A 25,927-nucleotide genomic window follows, 5' to 3' on the forward strand; every position below is an offset into this window, starting at 1 on the left:
ATTTTTCCCTGTAAAAAATGTAGAATGGTGCTTGCTTTTTTCCTCATCTACTAGAATTCAGTAGAAATGCAGACAGAAGTAATTGGGTTACTCATGGGCCTGGGCTGTGGAGGAGGAGGAAGAGGAGGAAGAGGAGGAGGAAGCATTCCTGTGCTTCCAGTTAAGCACCTGACGGCTCAGGAGCACTCTGGTTACCACGATGATGTAAAATCCGGGGTCTCCGTGGCTTAGAGGGCCAGCCTTGCACAGGCTGCCACTGTCAGAGCTGTGTGGTGGTCAATAAGGCACTCCTACCACACAGTGGGATTCATTACTAACAGCTGGCACCGGCTGGCCTTGGGATACAAAGGGGGTCTCAAGAACACCAGCAAAGTTTCCAGAACTTTTCAAAGAGTTAAGAGTTTGCTTGCATAGACTGTTACTTAGGTGAACACCACATGGCCTTTCAGTCCCACATACTACTAGCTGAGACTGAGTTTTATTCCACTTGTACCAGAAAACATCAGCCATCAACGTGAGTTACTGCGGCTTATTCCTGAACTGAAAATCACATTCTGCAATCAAACCAGAACAGCATGTTTTAACAAACCATTCTCATTCTTTCATTCGTTTAACATTACACACGATTAGAGATTACTGTGACTTTTATTCAACTTGAAATCCGGATTAAAATAAAAGCAGTGAGAGTGCAGCTTTACAAATATTACATTACTACGTCATTGATATGGCTTTTACACTGATTGGATACAGAAAGAAAAAACTAACATTAGAATTAAGGCAGTAACAACATGTGCAAACCCAGCATGCCCCCTGACAGTTCTCAGCAAAAAACTGCTCTGGTCAGGTGCTGTCTGACATGGCTGCATGCAGGTCTCATTGCTTGGAAGGATAAGCCCTGAAGAGCTTCATTCCTTAAAGGGAAAAAAGAATCTCTCTCACTGGCCAACAATGGCCAGGAGCAGCTTCCTGTAATCTCCACTTGTGTCGCTTGCAATCATGGTGCTTAGGGTCTTCTGATACATCTGGGTGAACATCTGTTTTATCTGAACAAGGTCAATCTGTAAGAAATGACAGAATGAAAAAAAAATCTGTTAAAAGAAATGCATTTGTTTGCTTAATAATATATAACAATCGGAATGGAGAAGGACAAACAGAAAATGGCTGACATTCCAGAGTTTTCATTTACACTAGTGTGACATCGTCCCTGAAGACCTCCTTTGCCACTCTGGGAAGCACTGGAGAGATGTGATATAAGTATCATCTGCTGTTCCCCAAATACTAGGCATTTAAAAACATATGATAGTTATCTGATAACAGGACAGCTTTACATAAAATAATATAGTGAGTGTTGGTAAAGATGCCAAGAAATGGAAACACTTGTCCATTCCTGATGGGAATGTAGTAAGGGGTAGCTGCTGTGGGAAACAGTATGGTGTTTAAAGAAAAGATTACAGTATCATCCAGCAACTCCATTTCTTGCTGAATTCCCAAACAAAGTAGCAGGGACTTGAAGGGATTAGTGTACACCATGAGCATAGCAGCATCATTCATAAAACACGAGAGGCAGAAGCAAGACTGAGAATGCACAGACAGACAGTCCAGTCCTACACAGATATGGTAGGTTGGCATGCTGCCCTAAAATGAAACTTCTGACATACAATGCAGTCATGAATTCTGTGAAGTCTAGATTAAGTGAAAGAATGCAGTCTCAACAATGCTGTGTGATTCCATCTGCCCAGGGAACCTAGTGTTATCAACACAGAACAGAAAGGAGGAGAAGAGGTCAGAGGGTAACTGTTTTATGAGTATGAATTTTCAGTTTTGCAAGATGTACAAAGTTCTAGATGATGTGATAACAATATGTACAACAGTCTGACTATATTTACCGCCACGGTACACTTAAAAATGGTTCAAAGAGTAAATTTTATTATGTATATTTTATTGCAATTTTGGAATAGATTCTGCTTAGAGAATCAAGGATTTAAATATACCCAAATTTTCAGCTGGGTGTGGCGATGCACTCCTTTAATCTCAGCACTCAAGAGGCAGAGGCAAGAAGATCTTTGTAAATTTGGGGCCAGCGTGGACTACATATTGAGTTCTATGGCTATGTAAAGAAACCCCATTTCAAACAAAACAAATGACCAAATTTTGTTTGCTTCCCCCAAACACATCTACCTCCTATAGTATTATTTAATAGTGTATGCTTTCAGTTAGAAATATAAATAAAGCTGGACATGGTGGCATATGCCTTTAATCCCAGCACTAGGGAAGCAGAGGAAGGCCGATATCTGTGAGTTCCAGGTCTGTCTGGTCTATAAAGAGAGTTCCAGGACAGCCAAAACTACACAGAAAAACTCTGTCTGAAAAAAAAAAAAAATATATATATATATATCTATATAACAGAACAACAACAACAACAAAAAAAAACAACCCAGAAACCCAAATCCAAAACAAACAAAAAAAGTAAAAGTAAAAACTAAATTTAAAGATTATTTTATAATAAGGATGCTAACTTTGATATCCAAATGGATTTATCTAAACCAGCAACTGAAGCTTAGCTCAGTGACAGAGTAACTGACTAGCATGCACAGTACCTTGGTTTGATTTCCAGCACTGCAAAATCTATCATCAAATAAGCAAACCAGATACAACGATGCATGTCTGTAGTCCCAGCTTGTGTAGCCAAGGCAAGAGATCACTGAAGCCCAAGAGTCTGGGTCCAGCCTAGACACTCTTAATGAGACCTCAGTCTCCTTAAAAAATTAAAACAAACTAGCAATTTCCCACAAACCCATATTTTCCACAGGGCTTCTCAAATATAATAGCTTTAGTGCTGTCTTTCCTGAGGGCAGAAGTCTGTTTTACTACTGAAATTCCCACACAGAGGGCACAACTTTTATAATCAAGAATAATGAAGAAATCACCATTGAAAACTAAATACAGTCTGATACAGAAAGTGTGGCCTTGCCTCACCTCACTTCGAGTGACCACAATCCTGACCAGGGTGGAGTCATCCGTGCCAGCGCCTTTCATGGAATAGTAGAGTCGCTCAGCAAAGAAGGCAGGGCGGTTGAGGGCACACTGCACTGCAAGGCAGACACGCTTTAGAACAGAGTCACGGCCTGACCAGCTAGTCTACCTCTGTGGCTTCATGTACCACTTTAAGCCTGTTTTTGATTGTTTGTTTTTTTTTTTTAAAAACAGAAATCTGAAGTGTGTTGATAATCTTTTCATCAGCATGTATTAACCTTTGTAGCTGAATCAGATATGCAGCTTTCAATTCTAGAGGAGTCCCTCTAGCCAACAAATCTATTTTCTCTTTATAGATGCATTGATGTAGATTCTTTACATTTTCCAATATGGAAATCCATAGGAAGTGTACCCCATATTAAGTAACATCTTACTAAAAGAAATGACAGACATCTGAACTCTCCATAGTAAGAATATCATTTCAAGAGCCAGCAGGAGGACTCAGCAGGTAAAGCACTTGTAAAAGTCCTGAAGTCCATCCCCCAAACCCACTTACAGTTGGAAGACAAGAACTGCTTCCACAAAATGCCTTCTAGTTTCCATGTGCATATGTCCATAATATATATATCACACACTCTCATGCACAGTAAGTAAAATTAAATTAAAAAAAATGGAAGAGTACCATTTAGGGACTGGGGATGACTCAGTGGTAGAGTACTAGCATGCATAAGGTCCTAGGTTCAATTCCCATCACCATAAACATACACACAGAATATCATTTGGCTGAGAAAAAGCTACAAATATAGTTTAACAGAAAACAGACTGTCTCAAGATTTGAAAATAGCATTTGGAACTCTGAATCACTGGAAAGTTACTTAGCAAAGTGAGTGCCTCCAGATGGCAGAGGGTACACACTGTGCATGACATCACTGCAGCCCCAGTTATTACAGTCACATTTCAGGCACTCCACAGCTAGCACCAAGGGGTCAGTAACACTCTTACTCTCGTGGTATCTGTGGACAGAATTCCCACACATCTAGGAGTCAGGTCACCAGAAACATATTAAAGAGTCTCACTGTGTTTGAATATGTTCTGAAGGCACAAAGCAATGCTTTGTGTGCTGTAAATAGAGGTGCTTGTGTTTAATCCCAGCACTCGGGCGGTGGTGGGTCTTTGTGAATTTGAGGCCAACCAGATCTACAGCATGAAACCCTGTCTCAATAAATAAGTAAGTTAATTATGTAAAAAAAAGATGTGTTGTGGTAGTATTGTTAGGTCCTTAGGGCTTTCACATCCATTAAAAAGGAAGGTCTATAATCTACTGGGGTCTTCTTGCAGTACTCAATAAAGATATACAAATGAAAACCAAATCACCTTAAACAAACACACCATCGACCACTCAGAATCTTATACAAAATATAGGATTTACTCAGTTTCTGCCTGAACAGATTCTGGGGAAACCATAGTAACTGAAATCATTCAACGAAAAACAAAACAAGGTAGAGTGCAAAAGTGTCTTACAGATGGTCTTCAAACCACTTTCAACATATCCAGAAAATTCTCGGCTTACACTGCTTAGCAAATCTCGATTAGCCATCTGCAAACAAAAATTACAGAATTAAGCATTTTCATATCTTAAAATAAACACATCTTCAGAAGAGTTAAAACATACCCTGGAATACGCCTCCATGGTGGCTTTCAGCTGAGGGAAGCTTCTTGTGGCGAGGATCATGTTGAAACAGGATTCATCTGTTCCTAGCCTCCCCTCCCCAGCCTGATAGAGGCGCTGAGCATCTTCCTGAGCCATCTGGTGGTTCACACTCTGGCTCTCGTCACGGTTTCCCTGCAAGAGGAAGGCAGGATTAAAGGTGAAATTCTTTTCCCAGTGAAGTTTGCCATGTATGCCCTGCCTTTCCAAATCACTATTCCATTACACTTAGTTTTAGAAGATACGGTCATAGTTTAGTAAGGTTACAGTGAGGGGTTTCAGAGCTTTGAGTGTTAAATTACAATGAGATGTCTTTAACGAGGAAGGGAGTATAAACTGTCTCTCAAATGAAAAAAGGGTAATTCTCTTCAGCTGGGATCTGAGATCAAAACACTCTGTAGAGTCCCATTCCTCTAAAACTCTAAAGTAGCAAGCACTCTCTTTGTACCAGGCATTGTGTTGTTATAGGACACCAGAGTCAAGGTCTGCCCTTAAGGAATTTCACTCTAAGAAGGGACTATGTAAGATTTCTGATCCAAGTATGCTGTTATTATACACATATTTGTTGGGAGCCGACTCCTAACAAAAAACGGCTATCATCTTTGCAGCCATCTCAAGCCATATACCCTGGTAAGACTTGTTTTCAACAGCCCACAACAGCTGAGCACACTCTGATAAACATCTTGTTTTTCCTCACATATCTTGTTTTGCTGTTTAGTGTCCCCAGCTGCAAGGCGCACGTGATAGCCACTCTGCAAGGCACGTGACACAGTGCCTTCAGCTGTGTTCCCCTGCTTGTCCACGGCAGCAAGGCACGTGGTAAATCGTATAAATACCCAGGATTTCCTTTCAAAAAACGAGACTTGATCAGACCCTCTGTCTTGTCTCCATTCTTTTTGTCTCTTGCCCCTCCATCCCCACTCTCTCTCTTGCTAGATCCTGACCCGTGGACTGGAGCAGCAGCTCGGGCCCGGCCATAGTGGCCCCCAGACATAGGGCACAACGGGCCGGGACACATATTTATTATGAGGGCTGAGAATATAGCTTAGTGGTAGGCAGTTTGCCTTGCATGAATGAACTAGATTCAATCCCAAGTACAGAAACAGAAAAAAAAAAAGAAAAAGAAAAAACAACAACAAACAAATGAGTTTACCATGAAGATTTGATAAAATGGCGTATGAGGTTTTGGAAGAGGGCAAGTCCTAGTGCCCATCTGAGGAACAAAATGGGAAGATGCTTCTTAAAGCTAGAGACGGCTCAGCCGGGCGGTGGTGGCGCACGCCTCTAATCCCAGCACTTGGGAGGCAGAGGCAGGTGGATTTCTGAGTTCGAGAGTTCGAGGCTAGCCTGGTCTATAGAGTGAGTTCCAGGACAGTCAGGGCTACACAGAGAAACTCTGTCTCCCAAAACCAAAACAAACAAACAAAAAAGCTAGAGACAGCTCTTTTGAGAAGCACTTGTCAGAGGAAGTGTATAGTCATATTCCAAAGGGGTAACTGGATGTAACACAGGAAAATGTGTTCAAAAGGGGGCTGAAGCTCAGGCCTGTAACCTCCAGCACTCTCTTGCAAACACAAACAATAAAAGTATTTTAAAGGTGCTCAGGGAAGAAACTTCATATTATTCCTTGGGTTTAAGTACATAATATAGTCCCCTTTTTCTAAGAAGTGACTTCTCTTTTTCCCACCCTACAAAAGTGCGGATGGGTCATGGACCCTGTATAAAGACAACCCAGTTGAGACTCCCACTTTACCCTCAACAGCTCTGCCTGTGTCCCTGCCTGCTATTCTTGAATCCTAACCTCCTCTTCTGCTTTGATGTTCAAGGCAAATTCAATCTCTCCAACATTTTCCTTTTCTCATTTCTGTAGCTCCAGCCTTTGCACACTATCCCACACCCATTGCACATCCTGTATCATTTCTTTAATTCTCTTTCCATGGCTCCTCAGAGCTCTTCCTCCACTTTTAGATCCCTTGATATCCTGACCTGTTGTACACAAGCAGGCAGCTAGCAACTCCTGATACTCAACCAGTGTGTTAGTCTTTTGTGTGTCTGTCAAATACATCAACTTCATCTTCCTGTTGTTAATATTATCCCAAATACCCTCTTGGAGTGTTTCCTGATCCCTCTCTGCATACCTGGGGAATAATAAGGTAGATGCCAACTGTAGAGAGACTGTCTTGTGTACTGTGTGGAAGCATCACCTGTCAATAAAAAGCTGATGGCCTATTAGCAAAAGGCAGGGCTAATAAGAGGGGGTGGTAGGGTGCTGGTAGAGAGAGAGATAGAACTCTGAGGAGATAGGTGAGGGAAAAGATTTGCCACCCGGACTCCTAGGAGACAGACATATGAAACTGAGGAGAGGTAGCCAGCCATGTGGCAGACATGTAATAGTTTAATGCATTATATAAGTTATGAGTTAGTTGGGGAACAAGCCCAAGCTTATGGCCTACACATTTATTCATAAATGACTGAGCCTTCACTATTTGGGAACTGAGGCGCACGTGGGAAAGCTCACAGTTGCACCAACTGAAGTACACTTCTGTATTCCTGCCTCTCCTCCTATGGCTCTGACACCCTCTGGCACTTGCACTGGGGCCCACATTAACTGACATGACACTGCTAAGCTGTCACGGGTCTCACCTTCATCTCTGCCACAGAGCCTCAGGAAATTCTGATTTCATGAAATCTAAAAAGTTATTTTCCTATTCCTTACAAAAGTCAGATGTACAGAACTCAGTCTCAGTAATAACTAGAAGAAATCTGTCCATTGAATTCTGTGTTGTTCCACAAAGGCAGCAATAATCCGAGGAGCTAACTACTAGTAAAGTATGTTCCCTGGCAACAGGTACAAATGTATGCTTCCTCCACTAACAGTCATTAATGCTATACTCACCTGGCACATGGACACGAGGAGACGTTCAAAGTGTCCCGAGGTGTCCGACCTAATGTCCTTCTCAAGCTCTCGTCCAAATTCTAACTGATAACATCTAACAATGTCTCGGATTTCTTGGTTTGTTCTTGTGCACAAAATCTCTATCAATACACGTTCTTGAGTCCCTGCTCCCTGTATGAAATGAAGAGAATTACACAAAAGCAAAGGAAGTTCTCTGAAGATAATTAAGCTGTTTTTTCAAATGATACAAAACAATTTTGACTTATCTATCACTGCAAATTCGGAACTATCAACATTTGTGAGGCTATATATATTAAGCAATACAGAATAATCACAGAAAATAAGATAGCGTACCTGCATTGCCTTCCGTAAACTCCAGGCATCATAGTATGTAGGAGGCATGAACAGGGCAAGGATTAATTCTTCCATATTTCCACTCAACTCTGACTTGAGATCTTTAATTAAATCCTATTTAATGATATATGAGAAGTAGGTTTACAGGATTTCTGTATCTTATTTCACATAAATCATTTACAAAAAATAATTACAATTTTTTTTATGTGTATGGCTGTTTGTCTACATATGTGTATGCACCACATGCCTGAAATGACAGCGGAGGCCAGAAGAGGGCACTGGAGCCCCTGGAGCTGGAGTTACAAAGCATAGAGAGCTGTCATGTGGGTGCAGGGGAACAGAACCCAGGTCCTCTGGAAGAGCAGCCAGTGCTCTTAACCACTGAGCCACCTCTTCAGCCCCTCACATAAATCTTTGAAGGAAGATGTGGAAAAACTAAATGGAATTGGCACTATGAAAGTCAAAATTTCAAATCTGAATGTAATATTCAAAGCAATGAGGAAATCCATGTAATTCAGAGGTGAATTCATTGTGTCTGTAAACACTTGAATCCTTGTTGCAGTTCTACTGTACCACATACAAAGACAGAAGGTCCAGCTACAAAAAGAATAATTCAAAATAAACAAAATGAGGGCTAGTGAGATGCTGAGTGGGTAAAAGATACTTGCCAATGGGTTCAACCCCTGGGGCCCACATGGTGGAATGAAAGAACCAACTCCTGACCTCCATATTTGTATGATGACATGTATACACTCAGACTCATATATAGTCACCCGCACAAAAACAAATAAATGAATGTAAAAACATAAGTAGATATTTACTTAGTATAAGAAACTATTTTGGGATCTATAAAGAAGTAGAAATCACTATTATCTTGATCTTATTCAGAAGCTGAGCTCTGTGCCCCTGTCCAGACTGTGATCTAATCTTAGGGCACTGTATTAATCAATGTGCTGTAAAGAATGCTCCCCAATAATCTCTGATCGGTTAATAAAAGACTAGACCCCATGACTGGGCAGAGGACAGGAAGACTTAAGATCGGATTGGGGTTGGGGGAAGGTCCCAGAATGAAAGAGAGAGGAGGAGGAAGAAGAGGAAGAGGAGGAAGAGGAGGAGGAGGACAATGAAGTTGTTACTATGAGGCAATATAGACCATGAACATGTCACCAAAGAAGGTTGCAATGAGGACACACATGAAACAGAGCAAGATTCAGCTGGCAAGTAATGGGACATTTATCTGGTTATTAATAAGACTAGTTGGGTTTTAATAGTCTCAGAACCTGTCCAAAGCTTGTTAATAAACTCTAATGTTTCTGTGCTGTTTACTCGAGAACTAAATGGGAAAGAGTGAAGAAGAACACCCCCCCAAAAAATATCTCAATCTAGGCCTGGGGTGCTTTGAATGAGAATGGCTCCGTAGGCTCATCATAGAATTGAATGCTTCATCCTCAGTTGGCAGAACTGTTTGGAAAGGATTAGTAGGTGTGGCCTTCTGGGAGGAGCTGTGTCACTGGAGGTGGGCTTTGAAGTTTCAAAAGCCTACTTGCTTTCTGCCTCCAACTTTCAGATAAGGTGTGAGCTCTCAGCCACTGTCCCAGCACCATGTCTACCTGTCTGCTGCCATGCTCCCTGTTATGATAGTCACAGACTAACCCTCTGAAACTGTAAGTCCCAATAAACTCTTCTATAAATTGCCTTGGCCATGGCATCTCTTCACAGCAACAAAAAAGTAACTAAGACAAGCACCAAATAGATAACACAGAAAAAAAGCCAGGTGACTTTCAAAGTGGGCTAGGAAGCTCAAAGAAAGGGAGAGGAAAGGAGGAGAGATGAGAGAAGGTGCCACGAGGAGAGATGGACCATGAGCACATGGCCAGGAGAAACAGCAAGTACTTGGGGTGCACTGCTGGGGAGGCAGCCAGGACCACACTGAAGCCTGTGAAGTCCATTCATCTATTCACTCCCCCTCAGTATTAGTAAAAATACAGTGTCCAATCTGACATGAATGCAGACTCAGTAGACCCTACTGTTCTCACTAATGGGGGAAAAAAGCATACCTTGCCATACATGGTCTTAAAAGCTGCTTTAATTTGTTGCCTCTGGTCATTGGAACGGCTAGACACAACATCCACAATTGCTTGCTCATCTGTCCCTGGAAGAGTCATAGATATAAGGATGAGAATGCTTCCAGGGCACCAGATGACACTGAGGTGCACGTTGACAAAGGACTTTGTTTATGCCACAGTCTTTCCTTAGAGTTGTGAAAAGACAATCCATTTTCCTTACCAAACCCTTTCATTGCTTTACGGAGAATTTCTGCATCTCTCATAGCATCAAAGTTGGAGGCTGGGTGGATTGTTCCTTGGGTGCCCTGAGTCATCGCAGCAGGCTGGTAACAAAAGGTGTAAAATTCAAGTAAGGACTTTGCTTGGACAATAAGGCAACATGAAGATGTCATCCAGTTATCATATGTATGCAAGGGCTTCAGTGCAAGGATATGAGATGTCGTACTAGGCCTCATTTTTTACTGACAGATCCTGCCCACTTCCAAACATATCTGTCTCCTAATAGCAGATAGCCGCACAGCAAATTTCCATGAGCCATGAGTCAAACTTGTGAGATTAAAGTTACAACCTTCTTATGCCTTAGCTTCCTTTTTGACAGAAAAGGGGAGATAAAAGATTGACCTCCAAACAAGAGATGATAGGGTGGAGGGGAGGGAGGGGAAGCTGCAATTGGTTCAGGATGGTGTCTGACAAGTTTCTACACAGTGATGCTGCACACTGTGCAAATGCCTCAGCTCCCAGCATACCTTTGGCCTCTTTTAGTACATTTATAATTCTTGTGTAAAATTGTCTACTACTATGAAATGAATTTTTATTGCCGTGTAAATTTGTGCTTGCAGAATATTCTCTACTGATTCAGAGCTGTTTTTCCCTCCTTTTTAAGGCCTGGGGATTGAACCCTGGGCCTCACACTTGCCAGTGGGCTACCACGAAGCTACAACCCCAGCCTTTCTTTTTTGTTTATTTTAAATATAACATATGAGGCATATTGTGCCCCTTCACTTCCACTTTGTGCTTTTCTCACCATTGTACAAAATGTTTACTTCAAATCTTGACAAATAAATAGATCTCATATAGGAGATGGAGAGAGACTGCCCGTTGCTGGCATGGGAACTCTCTGGGCACTCACGTCTATGCCATTAATGCTATTTTTTCTTACCTTCAGATCAAACACTACCACTCATCTCTTCTATCTTTTATTTATTTTTATTTTTTATTCTCTCATGTGTTACATCCCAACTGCACTCGTGAGAGGGATGTTTGTTGTGGATGTAATGTTTTATTTAACCTAACCATCTCCAAATATTATTTAAACATGTAACCACTATAATTTCAAATCATAAACAGATTCCCTACCACTTAAGACGTAGAGGCAGGAGGATCTCTGTGAGTTCAAGGCCAGTCTGACATTTATACTGAGTTCCAGAATAGCCAGGGCTACACAGTGAGATACTGTTTCAAAAAACTAAAATTAAAATTTTTGTAATTAAAGAAAAAAAAAAAGGCTGGAAAGATGGCTCAACAGACAGGAGAACTTGTTGCTCTTACAGAAGTGCCAGGTTCAGTTTCTAGCATACTCAGCCATCTGTAGCTCCAGTTTCAGAGAATCTGATCCCCTCCTCTGACCTCTGCAGGCACCAGGCATGCACATGATGCCCATACACACCTGCACGCAAAACTCTCACACATAATAAATAAATCTTAAAAAAAAAAACTTAAAAAATAGAAAAAAAACCCCCAAAAACAAGAAAAACACAAACAAAAAAACACCCTCCCACACACTTGTTAAGGGACAAAAAAATAAAACAAAACAAAATAAAATAAGAGAAGGTAACATGAACGGCTTAGTAGCTAGCAAAAGTAAAAAACAAAACAAACAAGCAAAAAAAATTAAAAAAACAAAACAAAACAAAAACAAACCAACTTTCTCTGAGAGTGCTGGGAACTGAATCCAGGCTCTGTGCAAGACAGGAAATATATTCCACTTAGGCAAGCCTTCCAGCCCCAAGGAAATGTTTTTATCGTTAACAATTCCTCCCACTTATATATATATTATTACCTTAATATTTTGTTTTATTAAAAAACGCTTAGCAGTTACCCCCTGCTAACGTCTAAGCCAGAAATGCAAACAGAGAACAAATATTTCCTAAGTGATTTTAAGGAAAAATTAAAATTATTCTATTTGTAATAAATACTGCAGTATAAAAAGGTTATTTTCAACATATTATTCATATGTGAACCTCTATCAGGAACTAAAACGAGGCCCGAGATTGGAAAGAAAGGAGAAACTTTTGAGGGCAAGGTATGGAAAAGACAGTGAAACAAAGTAAATGGAACAGTGAGGGCACAGGAAACAGGCACTGGGCATGGAGGTGGGCAGTGAGTGGGGTAACAGAAAACAAGCATGGGGCAGGGAGGTGAACAGTGGGGGGCACTGGAAACAGGCATGGGGCAGGGAGGTGGGCAACATCAACCAGAAGTGTGTGTGACAATCTCATCTGTTACTCTGGTCCACACCTTTAATCCCAGTACTCAAGAGGTAGAGGCAGGGGATCAGTCTAAATTCAAGGCCAGTCTGGTCTACACAGTGAGTTCCAGGAACACATGCTGGCATACAGAGAGGAGCTAGGATTAGGATTAGTAAGCAGTCCTTACTCACATCACTGCTATAATCCAAAGAAACAGGGGAGAAAGCAGGATAGGAAGAAAAGGACTCTGTATTGATCTGAAAGAAGAGTGGAAAGTTATAAAGAGCAGAAGAGAAACAAGACTACCTTCATAAGTCTGAGACATACCGACCACCTACCACCCAAGGTCACAGCTGCAGTCTCTAAGGGCAGAGAAGCTACAAGCAATGAAGCAGGCATGTATGCATCCTCTAGGATGGAGGGACAGCATTATCACCTGTGAGAAGGACGGAGGCTGCTCTTACCTAATGTACCAGACACTGCTTAAAGCAGAGGAGTGAGTCAAAGACCACAGGATCCATCAAGAGCAAAGTTTATGTCTCCCATTAGTGTGACAGATCATTTCCTCTGCTACACAAAAGTGGTGCCGTCCCTCATCACTGAGTCCCAGGTACCCACACTAAATTTAAAGGGTAGAACTAAGATAAGGAAACGGAAGCAAAAGTACCTGGCCAGGGTAGGGAGCTTGTCCTCCAGGGTACCGAGATGGCATTTGTCCTCCAGGAAAGCCACCTGTATGTTGAAAGCAAACAACAAACATAGCCCACAGCAAACCATTCATATTGTGCACAGAAGCATAACAGCATCCACACTATGCTACTACTGGGATAAGCGGCATTTTAAGGTACAGAGCAGTGGGTTTCGGTACATCTTTCTGCACATACAGGCACTCTTCTTTGTTCACATCTGTGTCCACATATTTTTCCTTGTGCCCCTCTCCAAACAACCATGCTCTGTTCTAACGTCACATATACTACTCCCTTTCATTCTTCTTCCACCGTGCCTCTACACCTCTTCTTCAGGCTCGCACTGTTAACCCCAGACACTTCCTGGCTGCCAGTGGCTAAACAAAGGAACCTGCTAGTGTTTATGACTTCGCTGTGGTTTTCTCTCATGAAGAATAGGGATGACAATGATAGCTCACATGTTTTGGGTATGGCAATGCACGCCTTTAATGTCAGCATTCTGGAGGTAGAGGCAGGTGGATCTCTGTGAGGTTGATACCAGACCATTTTACAAAAAATGTTCCAGGACAGCATGAGTTACAGAGTGAGACCCTGCTTCAAAACAAGCAAAGAAATAAACCTCTTCCCAATCCCATAATCTTCAAAGGATGATCTTTTATTTTTAAAATTTTTTTTAAAAAATGTAACTTAATATTTAATTTCATGTTTTGTGTAGGAGTGTTTTGATACATGTATGTCTGTGCACCACATGGGTGCTTTCTGCCAGCAGAATCCAGAATAGTGTCAGATCCCCTGAAACTGAGTCATTGTGAGTGCTGAGTGCTTGGGTCCGCTTTAAGAGTGGTCAGTGTCCTTAACCCACTGAGCCATCTCTCCAGCCCCAATCTTTCCAATAATGATTTATTAAAAATCAAAGTTGGGTCTCATACATCTTTTAATAAGATCCTAACAAATATATCTTTAACAGACTTTTTTATTTTTAACTATGTGTGTGAGTGTGTAGGTGCCTGTGGAGGCCAGACGTGTGGGATCCCCTGGAAGTGGAGGCAGAGGTGGCTGCAAGCTGCCTGATGTTGGTGTGGGGCAAACTCGGGTCCTCTACAAGAACAGCTCATGCTTTCAACTGCTGAGCCATCTGCTTAGTTAGCTCCTCTCCATCTTAAAACAAAATAAACGCTTGAACTAAATTCAATTCTGATTTTATCTGGAATTTGTCAGAATAAAATCCTGGGGGTGGTTCCTTCAAATCCTGTTTTTTGGCTTAAGGACAGACTAGTTAATAGAAAAAAAAAATTATTTGTCATCTCCACTTTACTGATTATGATCTCCACATCAAATTGAGACTATATACTTAACACTATTTACAGAATTATATAAACATTCCCTAAAGACTATCTCAAATATTATCTAAGTTTGCTTGACAGTTGAAAAGCTCACAGAGGCCGGGCGGTGGTGGCCCTCGCCTTTAATCCCAGCACTTGGGAGACAGAGGCAGGCGGATTTCTGAGTTTGAGAGTTTGAGGCCAGCCTGGTCTACAGAGTGAAGTTCTAGGACAGCCAGGGCTACACAGAGAAACCCTGTCTCGAAAAACCAAAAAAAAAAAGAAAAAAAAAAGAAAAGCTCACAGAATCATAACACACATAACACAGTTTCTCTAGACAGCTGGCATGTACCTGGTACTGGAACCTGGGCTGGTCCACCACCATAAGACTGTGCAGGTGGCTGTGGATAGCCAGAAAAGCCTGCTCCACCGGGTGGGGCTCCAAAGCCTTGGCCTGGAGAGATTAGAAAAACAACATTTCATTAAGTTCTGCTGAAGAGCCAAGTGTGGTAATCTCAACACTCAGGACTGCTGTGAGCTGGGGGCCAGCCTGAGATACCAAGTGAGCTGCAATCCACCCTGGAATGCAGACCGAGAACCTGTCTCAAAAAAATTCAAGTCTTGTAACACAGAGAAAATTTAAGAAAAACGTGAACTGTTATTAGTGGAAAATACATGTCAGTAATGCTGTAACAGTCATCCCATGTGTGTATTCAACTTGTCATCAACTCACAGCACACTAGGAATTACATTCGAGGGTCAGTGAGACACTCGTAGGAAAAAGCACTTGCTGCCAAGCCTGATCACCTAAACTGACTCCCAGAACCCAAATGGTAGAAGACCAGAACTGATTCTGACCTATACAAATGTACCATGGAACTCATGTACACACATGTACACATATGTACATACAGAAGCATAAAAGAAAAAATTTAAACTGAGTTTTAAAAGTTTTAAAATAAACTGGACCTATTGGCGCATGCCTCTGATCCCAGTACTCTGAGTTTGAGACTAGGCTAGTCTACAGAGCGAGTTCCAGAACTGCCAGGATACACAAAGTAACACTGTCTTAAAAAGAAAAACAAAAATATTAGTATATTTAACTTCTTTAGTAACAACATAAATCACTATGGTAAACCTTTTTAAAATTAGATTAGTTCCTTTTGTTCTGCGGGTGTTTGGCCTGCATGTATGTGCGTGCACCACATGCTTGCTTGGTGCCCTCAGAGTCAGAAGAAAGCAGTATATCCCTTGGAAATGGAATTATGAATGTTTGGTAAGCCACCATGTGAGTGCTGGTAATCCCAGGTCCTCTGCAAGAGCAGCAAGTGCTCTTAACTGTTCAGCCATCTTTCCAGCCCCTATAGTGTTTTCCTTAAAGCTTTGGATTAAGTAGCCCTAAGACCTAAAGGTAACATATCATGTTGTTTAAAGTTTTTGTTTGGCTATTTTTTTTTTAAGATTTAGTTATTTTATGTGTGCATGTGTTTTGAGTGCATATCAATATGCACTATATCCATGCACTGCTCTAGGATGCCGAAAGACGGTGTCAGAGCCTCTGGAAATAGTGGCAGACAGCTGTGAGCTGCCATGTGGGTGCTAGGAACCTAAGCCAAGTCCTCTGCGCTGCAGTCACTGCTTTTACCTACTAAGGCCATCTCTCCAGCCCAGTCTCAACTTGTGGATCCAGACTCCTTTGGCAAACCTCTATCACCAAAAATAGTTACATTATAATTCCTAACAGTAGCGACATTATAGTTATGAAGTAGCAACGAAAATAATTTTATGATTGGGGAGATGACCACAACATGAGGAACTGTAGTAAAGATAGCAGCATTAGGAAGGCTGAGAACCACTGCTCCAGCCCCTCTCAATCAGTTAAGATGACCTGACAATCAAGTAGTATATTTTTACACAGGCCTTTCGTTATGAAGAACTTTACAATTCCTGATCACAGGAGAATATTTTAGTCTTCTAGCTCTCCTAATCTCTAAGAATCTTCATCACCCTAGTTTACTACCTAAGTTTTAGCTCTCCATGATTAACTTAGAGTAACTCTGACTCTCACAATTCAGGAAATAATGAAGAAGGTAAGGGAGGGATAAAACAGAACGCTTCAATAAATCTCAAGTCATAACTTACCTCCAGGATAGGCTGGAGCACCCCCTGGATTTAGGGTTCCAGGATAGCCCCCAGGGGCAGGATAACCTCCAGGTGTGGGGTAGCCTCCAGCTCCTGGGTAGCCACCACTTGGTGCTGGTGGGTAAGCACCTCCTCCCATTGGTGGAAAGCCACTGGGATATGGATACTGACCCACAGTGGGGAAAGATGACTCCTGACCTGTAGGCTGGAAAAATCAGAAACATGTACAAATGGACAGAATCACAGAAATATAGGACCCATTTAAAAAGAATAAAGAGTACTATTCAGGTATAACACCCTAACCTATCCCCCCCACCAACTTAAAAAAAAAAATCCACAACTTATCATTTCTGGTATCTTATTATTAACTTTATCAATCCTATCCCACTTTGTCAGGATTTTTATCAGAACTCAGTTAAGATCAATTCTGTACTAGGTGGACAAGAGCAGTCCACTTCTCTACAGGAACCAGCACCAGCTGGAGATGCCCTTCCCTTGACCCCTTCTCTCTCTCTCTGTGGCCTGACTGTATGGCCTGGATCCCTCTACCTTCTGCTCCTCTTGCTTCCAGCTCTGAACGCTGTGATTATAGGTGTGGACTATCACATCTGTTCTCATCAAACCTCAAATTCTCAGGAACAACTAACCAAGCCAACAAATTTCTCCACTGTGGCAGCACATGGAAATGTGACAAAGACCCTCTCTTCCATCCTAGGGAGGAATCAACAGTGAACAGAGCCTGGGAACCCAGAATGCCACATTCAACAAGACTTCCACTACATACTACTCAATAGTCCATGGCTGACCTCCAGGATACTTGAAACAAGCAAAAATAAAATTTTATTTATTGTGTTACATCACAGACATGTTAGGGTTGTCTACTTCAGCAAAGACTAAAATGATAGCCACAGTCCAGCTTCATACACAGAGACTTGAGAACATACTCATAATTCTCCTTTAAAACTATATATTTAGCTTGCATGAAGATATACACGCTATTATTGACCTGCAGAGGCCCTTCCTTTATTCTCCTCAGGATAGAGTAATAGTCTAACATACTTTTTAGTAGCCTCAATTATGAACTTAGCCCCTAGAATAGTACAGTTATCACCAAGTCCAGGTGCTCTGGTCTATAATTTAGCCAAGTCAAGCTTTCCTTAGTTTTTGTTTGTGTGTTTGTTTCCAGAGCCTGGCATATGGTACTGAATAATAAACCCAGCCCACCTGGTTATTTTAGCCCTCCCAACACAAAGGTTAACCAATGCTGCCCAAGATGGATTTTGCATATATATGTGTGTGTATGTGTGTGTGTGTTATATTGGCATAGAAAGTAATTGACATTTTAAAACATAACTTTCAGGTAGTACATACTATTAATCCCAGCACTCCAGAGAAGAAAAGCAAGCAGTTCTTTGTGAGTTTGGGGTCAACTTGGCCCACATATAAATTCTAGGCCAGCTGGAACTACACAGTGAGACCTTTTCTCAGAAAACAAACAATAAAACTGTGAGCCAGTTCACATAAAATACAGGTTTCTGTCTTTACTTAACCTAATCTAGCAGCACAGTGTGTGCCTCCCTGAATGGCCACACTGGGCTAGAGCGCAGCTGTCCATGTACTACACATCCTATTATTTCAAGACAACAGTTGTCTTTTCTCACTGATTTATAGCCCTGGACACTTGAGTTCATGACTCCTGTCTAAGGCACAGGCTACTTCTATATAACAACTGTATGAAAGATATAAGTGATTTTAGTATTTTGGTAGCAATACTTACAGGATATCCAGGAAAAGGTGGGTAGCCTGTGGGGGGATAGCCTGGGTATGACATTCTGTAACAACAACAAAAAGTCCTTTGTAATTTTTTTGTATATCTTAAAGCCTTTGAAGGTATACATACATATCCACACAGTATAATGGTGGGTATTAAATGTGGATGAGGCCAAAGATGGTTCAAGTGGGTTAAAACTACTTGCTTTGAAATCTAATAACTTGAGTTCAATGTTCAATATCTCAGATAAAGATGGTAGACAGAAAGAATGACTTCTGCTTATTATCTTCTGGCCTTTGCACACTTGGTTGAAGCATGCACACACCCTTCCCCCCCAAGTTAACAATATTTAGGGTGTAAGCAAAGATTATGAAATGTTTCCTTTTATCCTCTGTACCATACAGTCTGTACAGCCCCCAACTCCAGCCTGGTAAAGCGCTTACTGTGGAATTTGAGTACCTTGAGTTCAATCCCCAGTATCATGTAAAAAAAAAGCCAGATGTGGTGGTACACCCTTGTACTCCTGTAACTGGGGAGATGGAGATACGCAAATCCTCAGGGCTCACTGACTGGCTGGCCAGCCTGGACTGATCGGCAAGCCTCAGATCTCTGTGAGAAGCCCTAATGAGCAAAGCTGACCTAAAACACTATTACAAATGGAGAGTAAATGAGTGGCTGAGGGTGGACACAATGTTCTATAATGTTAGTGCCGGACACACAAACTAGCAAGAAAGCAGAAAGACAAGCACAAGGGACAGGGTGGGATGTGACTGTGATGGGTGGTTGCCAAAATAAAAATGAGAAATTGATGTAGAAGACCGGGGGCTACAGATGCAGTCAGGCATGGTAACTCACACCTATAATCAATCCCTGGGCAAAAAGCCCTGAGATTTATGCCCTGCACCTTGAGGAAAACAAAACGCAGTTAGGAGGCTATCAAGTCTGGTATGGAATTACATACACTGCCAGACCACATCCATCCCTTAGCTGTCAACAGTCACTACTTAAATGAACCAATATTCTATTGTAGGATGTAACCTGGTAGTTTGCATCCATCTGTGGGAATGACTCTCTGGTTCTTCCTTCATTCCCACTTCCATGGCATGTCCTTGCAGCAGGTCTCCCCATACATAACACAATGGCTACCTTGCTAACATCACCCTCCATGTATTCTCTAGCTTATACTATCTCAGCCTTCCAATTTCCCTGGACATCATTAGCTGCCCTTTCCACGAACTACTCTTAAGACACCAAATCCACAACAATCTAATGCTGAAGTATCAAAATAAAAACTTGCTGCTGTGTTGGTGTTACAGGGGTAACTCAAGAGTGTGGGCTTAGCCTGTGTGGTCCTAGATTCAGATCCCATTAAAATCAGGGGAAAAAAAAATACTGGTTCCCTTGGTACTGACTCCAATTTATAGTCAACAATTTTTTTCTCTAATTTAAAAGATTAGTTTTTATGTGTATCTGTGTATACCACATACTTGCCAGGGCCCATGGAGCAAGAGAGAATGCTGGATCCTCTGGAACTAGAGTTAATTAAGAACAGCTGTAAGCTGCCATGTGAGGACTGGGAACTCATCCCAGGTCCTGTGGAAGAACAGCAAATGTTCTTCACCACTGAGCCTTCTCTCCAGCCCCATCACCCAGGTATCATCCCTTCATCTAACCCACTCTGACTGACTTGGCCCTCAAGCCTGTGCTCATGCAGCATTTCTTCCTTTAGTTTAAACCTTATCTCTCCTTTCTTTACATAATAACATGAACAATATGTAATATTATATATGTAAATCTCCTGAACATTCACTGAGGAGCACACCGACCTAACTGCTGTAGATTGAGAACTGAGAGTCTGCGTCACCCCTCCTTTCTGGTCTCACGCCATAGCTAGCCCAGGTAAGCTGGAACTCACTACATAGATGAGGCTGGCCTTGACTTCGAAACTACTGCCTCAGTCTGTTGAGGTTACAGGCGGTGCCACCATGTGTCGATCAGAGGGCAACTTGAGGGAATAGGCTTTCTCCTTGTATTGTGTGGGTTCTGGGGATCGAATTCACATTGTCAGCCTTGGGAGCACACACACTGTTGGTTATTTGTTTACCAATTTGACACAAGAGTCATCTGAGAAGAGGGAACCTAAGTTGAGAAAATGCCCTCCCCATCAGACTGGTCACTAGGCAAACCTATAGGGCATTTCCTTGATTGATGAGTGATGTGGAAGGCGTTATGGGCAGTGTTATCTGTGGGCAGGTGGTGCTGGGTTTCGTGAAAAAGCAAATTGAGCAAGCCAGGAGCAACAAGACAAGAAACAGTGCTCCTCCATGGTCTCTACTTCAGTTCCTGCTTTCAGGTCCCTTTGTTGAGTTCTTGCCCTGACTTCCCTCATAATGGACTCTTACCTTAATGGAAGCACAAGATGAAATAAACCCATTCCTCTCCAAGTTACTTTTGGTCATGATCTTTATCACAGCAGTAGAAACCAAACTAGGACATACCTTTAGTCCCTGAGCCATCTCACCAACCCAAGATTCTGTATTTCTAACAAAACTTCCAAGTTAATGTTGATTATACTTTGGTACCAGGCCATATGGCATTTGGCATTTTGGCATTTCTGGAAATATTTTCTAGTTTGATTAATTTAAAATGGTGTGTTTCTCCTCAATGTAGACATAAATGATTTCTATTTCTTTTACCTCAAGATAGCAAGCAAGTAGAGGTGCAGGTCAGTGGTATGACATGCATGTGCATAGGGCCTGCTTCAGGTTCCCCAACAACAAAGAATTAACAAAATCTGATGAAATACAATTCTTATGGAACGTCACTCATTATAATAAGCACTAGCCTGGGTGCTGATAATCAGAAAAAAAAGAATGTAGCCTTTTGTGTGCCCAATATAAGAGGATGTGATAAGTGTGTTATTACAGTGTCCCTTGACATAACCATAGGCAAGAAGCTATGATTGACAATATGCGATATCAAAGTCTGTAAGTCACTAAGATAAACTGAGGATGGGGAAATGGCTCCACCTGTAGACTACTTGCCATACATTACAAAAATCTGAGTTGCAAACCCCAGTAGCCTTGTAAAAAGCCAGGTGTGATGGCACACTATGTAACCTCAGTGCTGGGGGCAAGAAGATGAGCTGGAATCCTACAAGCTCCACGGACAGTCTAAGCAATCAGTGAGAGTACTAGCATCCATGAAAGGCACTGACTCCAAAAACAAGATGGAGAACAACAGAGAAGATCATTTGATGTTAGCTTCTGGGTTCTACATGTGAACACCAGTAGGCACGTGTATGCAGAAACATTAACACACCCAACACACACACACACACACACACACACACACACACACACACACACACAGAGTAAGATAAGAAAATTGACTCAGTCTGGTCTCAATTACTTGAAAGCCAAAGACCTGTGCATAGAAAGAGAAAGAGGCTAAATTCTTTCCCTTTTTTCTTCTTCTCTGTTCTTGATTACCGTCAGGAGTAAGGGCAAGCCTGCAGCTTCTAGAGGGCACTCAGATGACCAAATGAAAGAGATCAGGATCAAAAGGGGGGAATCTGAAAATAATTTGTGAAATAATGCTTAGGGTCACAAAAAGGCTGACACTGTAGCTCAGAGGTAAGTGGGAGGGAGAGGGAAGAGAGGAGGAGGAAGAGGAATCAGGGAGAGAAAGAAAAAAGGAGAGGGAGTGTGGTGAGGGAGAAAGGGAGGGAGAGAGGGTGAGCAAGAGTGCATGTGTACCTCTGGAGAGAGAGAACTGACTGGAGAGATGACTCAGTGTGTAAAGTCTAAAGAAGTCTGAAGATCTGAATTCAGATCCCCAGAAGCTGGGCAAGGCAACTCAAATCTCTAATTCCGAGAGGTTAAGAAATCCCCATAAGTTTCCAGCTTGGTGTATGGGATAGGTAGCAAGAGACCCACACTCAAGACTTTTCTCTGACTTCCATATGCACACTGTGGCATGTGCACCCAGCCCCTCAAACTTGCACACACATGCATGTACACACAGATAAAAGAATGAATCACTCCAATGACAAAAGTTCTATTTCTACATTTGAGCTACTATATTAATTCTTACCTTTAAGGGCCTGGAGGACTTATACCAAGATTTTTAAAACAAAACAAAAATAAATAAAGCAAAGACTATCTATGTATTAGCATATGAAAAACTGAAACAATTTCAGTGCACCTTGAAGATTATTAAGTACAAGAAATGAAATGCCATTTCCATATAGGTCATAGAAATACCTTCACAAATGCACATTTATATAGGTACTAGGCTATTTATCAGAGCATCATCTGTTTTAAGAAAGTTGTTCAAGACAATTAAAACATCACTTAGAGATACAAGTGAAACACATGAATATTCATAAAGTGAAGCTATAAACTATACACCTTCTAAAAGCACTTTTTAAAACCATATATAAAACCATCTACCACACATGGTAAGTGAAGCAAAGCAAGGCGGAAAACTGGATAGTTTGTAAGCATTCCAATAAAGAAATAGACCCATTTTCTTCTCTCTGTAGACAAGCTTGCAGGAAGGAGACAGGGAAGCAGAGGAGAGTGGCAGCTTCCCAGGGAGAGTACATCCAAGTGTGTCTGTGTGGTGGTGGGGGGGGGTATAACGACAAAACAGCTCACTTTTCAATGGCTTTTTAGTCCCTTTAAACATTGTTCATGTGATGACTTCAAAAAAGATTTTGTAAAAACGCTAAGAAACCCTAGGGTGACTCAACAAATTACTCAGCTCTGTTCAAGTGACAAGACTCTGCTTAGTGAACCAAAGCTTTTGTTTTCCCTTTAACACTCTATGTTACAAACAACCTTTAGAAAAACTTGGAAAATTCATTCTTGGTTTACAAACCATCTCCACCCAGTGAGTCAGCTAGTAAAAGGGTGAGTCTATATGAGTCTCTCAACTGGCGAGAGTCCTAAGAAGTTGAGGGTGGGGGTGGGGAACGGTGTCGACAAACATGGAGGAGGGGAAACAGGAAATGTGACTTAAGTCAGGCAAGAACAGAAACAGTTTTCCAAAAGCCGCCTCTAGGTTCCGGAAGGGCCATTTAAAGCAATGACTGGGAATAACAGGGAAACACGGCTTAGTTCTCTGCACAGGAAGGTAGCCCTCTACTCAATCATGAGGACTAAAAGGTGGTTTAAGTTTGCAGGAGCAAAATTATTTACTCAGCTTGCCTCTAATGTTTTCCTTGCCTAAACGGTAGCTCATTATACTTGTACTGTAATTGGGACAGATTACCTTCTCAGAATGGCTCGCTATCACCTGGCAGCAATTAGGGAATGTAAAGTAAAGGATAATAATAAGATATGCGCCTTTTCAATTGTCCCCCGGTTTAGCCATTCCCCTCTGCATCTTGGTTACCTAGACATCTGATATGGTTCAAGGACTAGGAAAAAAAAATCTAGATTGTTACTTCCTAGAATAGTTTCCAAGAATTTTAAGCCAGAGCTTACATATCGAGGTTGTGAATTCTGTTTTAGGTGTCATTAAGCACAGCACAAATTCCTCAAGTTCCCCTAAATTTGCTGTGTCACCAAAAAGTCTAGTCTCTAGCCAAAGCCAGCTTTCGGAGCTGTTTTGTCGGCCTTCTGGCAAGGGCTCCCTTCACCAGGGCCATCCTCTGGCCTCAAGCCCTCCACCTGCAGCCCACCTGACCGAAAGCCGGGTGCCACTGCTCCCTGGCATCCCACTCTAAACCTAACAGTGATTTACCAACAAGCCTTCCCAGTCCTTCCGCACGCGGGGAAAGCATGCCCAACCCACCCCAGCACCCAAAACGCGTCCGAGTCTCCGCCACTCAGAGGCCCACCCCGTTAGAACACGCGCGGGCCTCCACGACTACGGCTGGAAGGCCAGACCGGAGACTGGGAACGAGCTGACTGGCCGGAGGAAGAACAGCAAGGGGAGGGGGTGCGAGTCCTCACCTGAACAAGAAAGCAGCGTCACACCCTAGCCCGTTTTCCTGCAATATGGAGCTAGGGAGGGCCAGAGGGCGTGGCGCATGGGCGGCGCGAAGATGCTGGCTGTCTGGACCGCCCCCAAGCTCGGGCGGGACCCTGCGCCCCTCAGGTGGCTCAGCTGGTTCTAACACGTGTCTTTTACCTCGGCGAGTTATATCTACTCCAGGTGGTGCTCCCGTAAGGAGAAAGCTGCAGTTTTGGGTCCCGCCGCTCGAGTGGGCTGAGCAGAGGAACTCAGATAGCTCCAGGCCTCAGGGTATCCTGAGAACCTAGAGCGAGTTTGTTTCTTGTGACTATGGGGAATTGTGGGTAGACGGAACTGGAGTTGAATTAAGCAAAACTAAGCAGAGGTGAGTTAGTTCAAAGTTCTTCTGGTCCATTAGTGCTAAACTCACTATATATAGAACTAAGTATTTGAGGCACTTATATGGAATGAGAATAAATATATACACACACTGTAATGTGGTGAATGGAGATTACAGGTCAACCAAATGTTCGCCTGGTTTTTGTTTGTTTTTTGTTTTGTTTTGTTCTTAAAAAGGCTGGTCTCACTGGGACTGCTGGACAGTAAGGCAATACTGGCTGGGATTCATGTCTGCATTTTTAGTGCTAGAAATATAGAATTGCACTTGCACATGACTGTGCCAGCTCTCCATCATGGCTTTCACTTTCGCAACAAAAATGTATTTGGGTATGTAAGCCTGAGCATTACTGGTAGGAATTGTTTCTCTTCCTCTACCATGTGATTTCCAGGGATGGAATTCAGGTCATAAGGCTTCAGAGTAAACACTTGAGTCAGTCATGGAGGCAAGTGCTTTCATACCACAGCACACACTAATTCCACTGTACTTCACTTTTTAAAAAAAGTGTATTTGCGTAAGATGTATTTATGCGTGTGGGCACATGTGGAGGTCAGAGGACAACTTGGAGAAGAAGACAGTTCTCCTTTTCTACCATGTACATTTGGAGACTGCAACTTTGTTTTTCAGGCTTGGCTACTAGGCCCATTTACCACTAGGCCATCTCACTGGCCCTAGGTATTTTTACTTACTTGATATTTGAAACATAAAATTTTAAATAAGATAATTTTGTATTTGTTGTTACATCCCTGAAGGAAAAGGTAGCCTGGCAGGTAGGAGTCAAGGAATACCATAGTCACACCACACAACAAACCTTACTGAAAAGATTTAATGGGAAAGATATACTAGGGAAGGTGGCTGCCTTTGTTTGGAGAAGCAGTGAACTGAGCAGAAGGCAGGCTTTATACAGGGTTGCGGGGGGTGCGGGGGGAACAGACCTTTCCAGAGTGGCCAGATTATGAGCTTTTTCTGTAGGGCAGAGCCTGGCCACTCTTCTGTTACAGTAGTCTGTAGGGTGGAAGCTGGCAGCTGGAGGTCTCTAGGTGCTTCATACAAGGGGAGTCTCTGCACATGGCAGGGAAAGCTGCCCAAGTTGGTGTGAAAAGCCAACATTTGTGCTTCTGGTGTAATATCATGAAGATTTATATATTCTAAGCACTTCAGTTCTTCAGATCGCTGATCC

General features: G+C 42.2%; 1 protein-coding gene across 1 annotated transcript; it reads right to left on the reverse strand.

Annotated features, from left to right (window-relative positions):
- Positions 1–626: 626 nt before the first annotated feature.
- Anxa7 (annexin A7) lies at positions 627–24,512 on the reverse strand. The gene is made up of 13 exons (XM_028758594.1): positions 24,350–24,512; positions 18,393–18,447; positions 16,616–16,820; positions 14,826–14,927; positions 13,133–13,197; positions 10,218–10,320; positions 9,989–10,083; positions 7,932–8,045; positions 7,578–7,748; positions 4,646–4,816; positions 4,495–4,570; positions 2,977–3,089; positions 627–1,058 (listed from the first exon to the last, which is right to left on the reverse strand). Exons 2-13 carry the CDS (start codon positions 18,444–18,446, stop codon positions 936–938), a joined length of 1,392 nt encoding a protein of 463 aa, XP_028614427.1. The 5' UTR covers position 18,447; positions 24,350–24,512; the 3' UTR covers positions 627–935.
- Positions 24,513–25,927: the final 1,415 nt, after the last annotated feature.

The sequence above is a fragment of the Grammomys surdaster genome, unplaced genomic scaffold (assembly GCF_004785775.1).
Source record: "Grammomys surdaster isolate TR1022 unplaced genomic scaffold, NIH_TR_1.0 126198, whole genome shotgun sequence".
Classification (NCBI taxonomy): Eukaryota; Metazoa; Chordata; class Mammalia; order Rodentia; family Muridae; genus Grammomys; species Grammomys surdaster.